Source organism: Limulus polyphemus, unplaced genomic scaffold (genome assembly GCF_000517525.1).
Source record: "Limulus polyphemus unplaced genomic scaffold, Limulus_polyphemus-2.1.2 Scaffold3133, whole genome shotgun sequence".
NCBI classification, from domain to species: Eukaryota; Metazoa; Arthropoda; class Merostomata; order Xiphosura; family Limulidae; genus Limulus; species Limulus polyphemus.
The window spans coordinates 127,031-133,468 of record NW_013668743.1 but is presented as its reverse complement, the minus strand read 5'-3'; the positions used below and the strand labels follow the sequence as shown (position 1 = coordinate 133,468).

Sequence of the window (6,438 nt, the reverse complement as noted above, 5' to 3'; positions counted from 1 at the left end):
TACCACCTAGTGAATGTTGAAACCCAACTCTTGGAGAAACTCCATTATACAATGCCTACACCTTCTTCACAACACAGGAACAGTACAATAATGGATGCAAAATGCCGTCTCAGTAAACTACAAACATTACACTGTTCCAGCGTGGAATAAAAAGTGTACAGTGTTTACATGTGCAAGCGAGTCCATGTGCAATTGTATGAATATATGAACAGAATACATTTATATGTAGTTATATATATATACATATATATACATCTATACAGTTTTAAAAATCTATGATTCACCATATTTCAAACACTGTCTATAGCTTTCCATCACTGAGGCTTACACGTCATAGCTATACATCATATATATACTTTTACGTACTTACAAAAAAAAAAAACGTACAAATATTTGAGTTTAATTTCATATCATTATATAACAAATATAGACGGGTTGCGTATATGTTGTTTATAGTTGTTGTTATGGCAAACTTTAGGATCATCCCATTTTTCATAATCCTCCAACAACAGGGGTGAAAGAAAGACTTACTATCAAGAAGAAACATTTTTGTCATGAGTTATAATCCCAAGATCTTCCACTTTATCTTATGGGTAATGGACCTTATGGTATTTTCAACACATCGATTCTTGTTGGTTGAGTATTACTACGTAGAGGATAACTTTGAATAGGAATTAACAATTTATTTGAAAACAAATTGCAATATGTAGTAATAAATAAAATGATTTTTGTATACGTCTATATTATCAAAACATTCAAAAACAATTGAGATTCGACATCCTTTGGTATTGGTTCTAATCATATTCGGTCTTTTAAGTATATTAACCTCAGGTATTGGTTCTAATCATATTCGGTCTTTTAAGTATATTAACCTCATACAATGTTCATGCGTAATCACCTCATTATGACCATTTATGATAAAGTTCACAGAGCTTTTGTTGTAACACGATTGTATGGTTTTTCAATCTGGCAAAATGTTTAAACGTCAATTTTTTTTAATCTATAAGCTTCTTCACGTATCGCATTTTCCAAAATGTGCCTGGACCAGATACGTGTATATATGAAAAAAAGTGAAAATTTATATCTCAATAACTACCCATTCATACACATACACTTATCACCTCATTTCCTTTTTACAATAAAAATAAGTATTTTTTTTAATAACCCATCTGTATGAATATAATCGTTTTATATAAATCCACATTCTTGCCCCCCCCCCCGATTTACAACACTAGAAACCGTGTTTCGATACCCGTGGTGGGCAGAGCACAAATAGCCCATTACGTAGCTTTTTGCTTAACTTCTACAAACAAACAATAATATTTCAACACATTAATAAATAGTAACGAGGTTAGGTATTTTATAAAGAAAGAATAAAACTTTTACACGAAAGCAAAATCAAAATCTGTATAAACAGAATACGGATGAAAATGATAATCGATAAGTTCCTGGTTATTTGAGAATTCCATAAAGTCTAGACCTAAAGTAGTCGCTGTCAGGAATTAAATTATGTTGCGAAAAACGAATGTCCTAAGTGATCTATTTTTTCAATTAGTTGTGCTTGAAAATTAAAGTCTGTTCCTTACTTGTTATAACCAGTCTTTAATTAAAAAGACGTCCGAAAGCCCAAGCAATTATTTACTTCCTCGTTATAAGGATCGAATTTCAATTAGTAGAAAGATAATGAAGGCTGATCTAAGGACGGTAGAATTCTAATTGCTATTTTTCTGGAATGTTCTAATGAGTATCTTTTCACTATAAAGTAGTAATCAGCCTAATATATGTGATTCGAAAGTTAAATGTATAACAAAGAAGGTTTACGTAGATACTTCCTTCCGAGTAAGTCTGATAAATGAGATATATATTATTTAACTGTGAGACATGTTTCTGACATTCTAATAGAGCAAGGAGCAGTTGAATGGGTGTTTGGTTTAGGTTGGTTGTTGTTAAGCTCAAAGCTACACAGTAAACCAGCTGAGCTTTACTCACTAAAGGTATCGAAACCCGAGTTACAGAGTCGTATGGCTGCAGATTTACTACTGAACCAATGGGGAGTGGGAGGCAGAATTAATTTTCTGAGGTTTTTGTTTTTTATTTCAAGTCAGTGCTAACATTTGTTTTGTTTTTATGACTATAGAAATATTGAGTTATTTTTAGAAATACACTGATACAAGTTCATATCTCACAAATTTCACGTACTTTAGCTTAATTTTCTGTCGCCGTCTTCTCGTTGATAGATGTATTGTCCCTCGCACGCTCAAATCAATAAAGAATTGACTTTCGTACACATTTAGAACTGTTTTCAGTCTCATCTGAAACAAACTAGCAATCAAACACAGCAGATAGGTTTAACAAAATGAAATGCAAGAGGAAATGCAGGTAAAATGATCTGAATTGTTTCTTCACTAGAATTAATCATAGAAGAGAGATTTGGCTGATCGATCAGTTTAACCAATAAGGAACAGCACAGACAAAAGAAATCGTATAAGCAAGGGCCGTGAACTGATTAAATATGGTTGACTAAACTGTATAACTAAAACTCGCTTTTACAATTCATTTTTATTGGTTTTCTCACTTTAAGTACAAATCTCCACTACTTGTTTATTTACACAATAACACACATATATATATAGACGGACAAGATTTTACGGCGCCATAAATCTAAGAAAACAGAATTATGCAGTAAAATTAATCCTTTGGCATAGAGTTGTTTGGGAAGAATCCGAGCACTCGTAGTTCAATAATACCGTTGGTTTTGCGATTCGTAATATTTAGAAAACAGGTGATCTATGGGCTAGAAGTTAAACACAAATGTATAGATGTATCATAACGCAAAGAAAAAGGTTGACACGTCAAGTATTTTACGAAGGCAGATCTTCAGCTCCAAATTCAGTTTCAATTTAACCTCGAAGTAGGAAACTGTTCCTTCCAAAAACGCGTAACTCGTTTATTTTTTATTATTATCATTATTTCTTTAACAAGGGTCATAACTGGTTCAAAGAGGACTATTAAGATTTAACTTACATTGTCGAGAGCCCTCTTAAGGATTTTTGAACAAAGTAAATATGTAGCAAGATGTATAGTAATGCAAAATTCTAAATCTTTCCGTCTTAAACTTTGATATGCTACGTGTTCAATTTTTGTGAAATAGGAACGTAAATAGTCAATAAAACGGCAGTGTTTGTTTACGTTCACTACCATTTAATTATATATAAATCTTCCATTTAATTATCACTTTTAGCAGATGATCGTGTCAAGTAAGGAAGACGATGAACTTTTATTGTACAATCAAAAGACTTGCAGTAAAATATTTCATTACAGCGAGTAAAAGTGAAAATGATATTTACCACTGTTTACATGTACGGCATTTAGATACCCAATTCACACATTCTTTTCTCAAAGTTAAATAAGAACAATAAAAAAAGCTATGGATCTGAAGCAATGGTCAAGCATCAGAAGATAGGAAAGAAAAAAGTAATGTATGTGACGAAGAAGTTCCGAGCTAGTTCAGTTATCCTTCCTGTCCCTTTTCTTTCTGAAAGTGTCACTTCAGATTTTACAGGTCTGTAGATAAAATATTTTCAGTAAGCTTTGGAATCTCAGTACTTTAACTTTACACTGTGCATTATAAGATATCTTATGGCGTCTTGTCAAAAATACAAACAAACTTTATCACCACTGTGAAACTGTTCCTTGTGTTCTGTTGAAACGTTGAAATAGCTTCTTGTGTTCTGTTGAGACGTTGAAATAGCTCCTTGTGTTCTGTTGAAAATATGTTGTAATTACGTCGGACGAACGTCTCAACAGAACACAAGAAGCTATTTCAACGTCTCAACAGAACACAAGAAGCTATTTCAACGTCTCAACAGAACACAAGGAGCTATTTCAACGTCTCAACAGAACACAGGGAGCTATTTCAACGTCTCAACAGAACACAAGGAGCTATTTCAACGTCTCAACAGAACACAAGGAGCTATTTCAACGTTTGAGAACAAAGAAAGCACTAGTACAACAACCAAATGACGAACTCAACGCAACCAATGATAGAATATTAAACACATGTTTTTATTTAAGTTATTTTTTACGATGCCAGCATTTAACAACATAAGTGTAAACTTCCAAGTCGAATCTTTTATGATTCTGGAATTAACTTGTTATGTCAAATAGTTCGATTAATGTCTTTAACATTTAAGCATTGTACCCAATAACGTATATGAAATTAAACAATAGAACTTTTACATATTGGATTCTTATAACAGGTTGTGTCAAGAACAGGTTGTAGACTAAATTAATTTAATTATGGGAGGCTTAAAAATAATTGGGAACTTCACTGGTTTTTAGAATGTAGCAATATTTTTATTTTCATAAATCAAGTTATTCTTTGCAAAATACTGAATTTCAGCTGAGATGTACATTTCATTGTTTTTAGGCTTGAGAGAAAGAAAATGAACGTGAAAATCTGAAATGTTATCTAGTTCCAAAAATAAAAACTGATAAACAAATTTAGAAATTGACCTGGATGAAATAATATTTTGAGAGGAATTAAAAAAAAAGAAACTCGAATGTATGTTTGTTTATAATTTTTCTTGTAGTCTTATTTTCAAATCTACTTACACCAAGCAGCTAAAACGCAATTTAAAAATATGTTTGTAGACTCGGGTCTTCTAATTTATCCTGCGTGGCTTTTATTTTTCGGCACAACACGTTATCAAACGTATTTTATATAAACGCAAAAAACTTTCAATCTAAGTTTTTTAAAGACTCCATTTAAAACAACTCATTTAAACACACCCCAGACAAACAGATAGTTTAACAAACTTTGCGAAAATGATTAAATACACTTAATGTAAGAAGTTTGTCGTGCAAAAAGGTGATAGACCTCAGTCTTCTACCGCATATAAACAAAGTTTTTTTAAACTCTTAATTTTATGGAATCAACCAAGATAAATTGATTTAGTGTTAAGGATAAATTTATCTCTTAGGTTATTTATTAACCTATCTGGCAAAAAATAAAAAGACAAAGAGTACGGGTACAGTTAGTGTGAATCAGTTGATTTTTTTTTCTGTCTGTCTGTCTTAGTCGAGAAATCGACACTTGAAGCCTTTAGTTGCGCTTGTTTATTACGTATGATTTATGGACAAACTTACTAGTTTGATAAATCACCGAAACAAAAATGATAACAGAAAAGTTTTTCTTCCCAAGGTGAATGCGGCTGGCATAAATTACTTATAGAAACGGAATCTGGAAGAAAGTAAAGCAGCTGTAATTTGCTTCAGGATATAACACTTTAAAAGGAAATATTGGCCTCTAAATTGAGAACTCAAATAAAGCCGCTTCTCGTAGAATTCTTGAATGTGCTCACTTGTTTTAATGTTTGTTTGACTGACTTTCTCTGCAAACCTCATAAGATTTATTTGTTGTTATTCTTATCCTCTCGAGAAATGTCTTAAGGTTTTAAGGACAAAACAACTGTTAAATTAACCCACCATTCGTTGGATAAACAATCTATAATAACTATTTTGGGATATCTAGAGTTTTATGAGTTAAGCTATAAGTATATCAATGGCGTTTAAAAGATAGTTATTTAAATAAATATTGAAGTTTTAACTGTACCACTTTCATTGTAGAGAAAGGTGCCAGAAGGCATACATAACGATCTTTATTAAAAGTAAATATAGATTAAATATAGTTATCTGTATTAAGTGTTTTTTTTTTACAGAATTGAGGGGAAAAAAACAAAGACAATTTTACGTTTCGTAAATACTTAATTTATCAGCAACCATGGTTTCGCCAGTAAAGGCATCATCATCGTGTTTATTTCCTCAGTTCAATAGTTATGGAATTTTACCGACGGTTTCAAGTTTCAATTATATGTTGTTTTTTTAATGACAGTGTCTCCCGGTTGGTCAACGGTAAGACTGTGGACGTGCAAGCTAAAATTCAGGGTTTGATTTCTCCATGGTAGACATAGTGCAGATAGCCCATCGTATAGTTTTTGCACTAAAGAGACAACTTTGATGACAGTTTCCCCCTTTTATGGAAAAAAATGAAAATGTTTTAAGATAAACATATACATTTTAATTTTTAGTTGATAGTATCACAATAACAATCGATTTTTAAGATCCATAAAAATCAATATTTTTCTTCTATTTGAGTTACGGTAGAAGTAACTCAAATTATACAGTCGTAAGCTGTTCATTAATAACGTATCAGCACACACACACACGTTGTAGCAATTCTACTACGATTCTTTGAGGAGCTTTCAACGAAATATTTAAAGTTATTAAATCCAAAACCACGAATAATTTTAAGTGTTTTAAAAAATTAATTGTTATCTATGTTTACAAAAGTACCTAATTTTTCAGCATAAACCAACTGCTAATTTTGTGCTTCATATTTCTAACACTATAAAATGTACCCGTATCGTTCTGTCGCCC

The 6,438-nt window shown here is 31.8% G+C and overlaps 1 protein-coding gene across 1 annotated transcript in view; it reads left to right on the top strand.

The window, feature by feature from the left end:
* Window positions 1–3,396: 3,396 nt before the first annotated feature.
* The window catches only part of LOC111088105 (substance-P receptor-like), a 27,716-nt gene continuing 24,674 nt past the window's right edge, over window positions 3,397–6,438 (top strand). The window contains exon 1 of the mRNA XM_022397089.1: window positions 3,397–3,401. Coding sequence (XP_022252797.1) covers window position 3,401 — 1 coding nt within the window. The 5' untranslated portion in view covers window positions 3,397–3,400. The remainder of the gene's footprint in view (window positions 3,402–6,438) is intronic.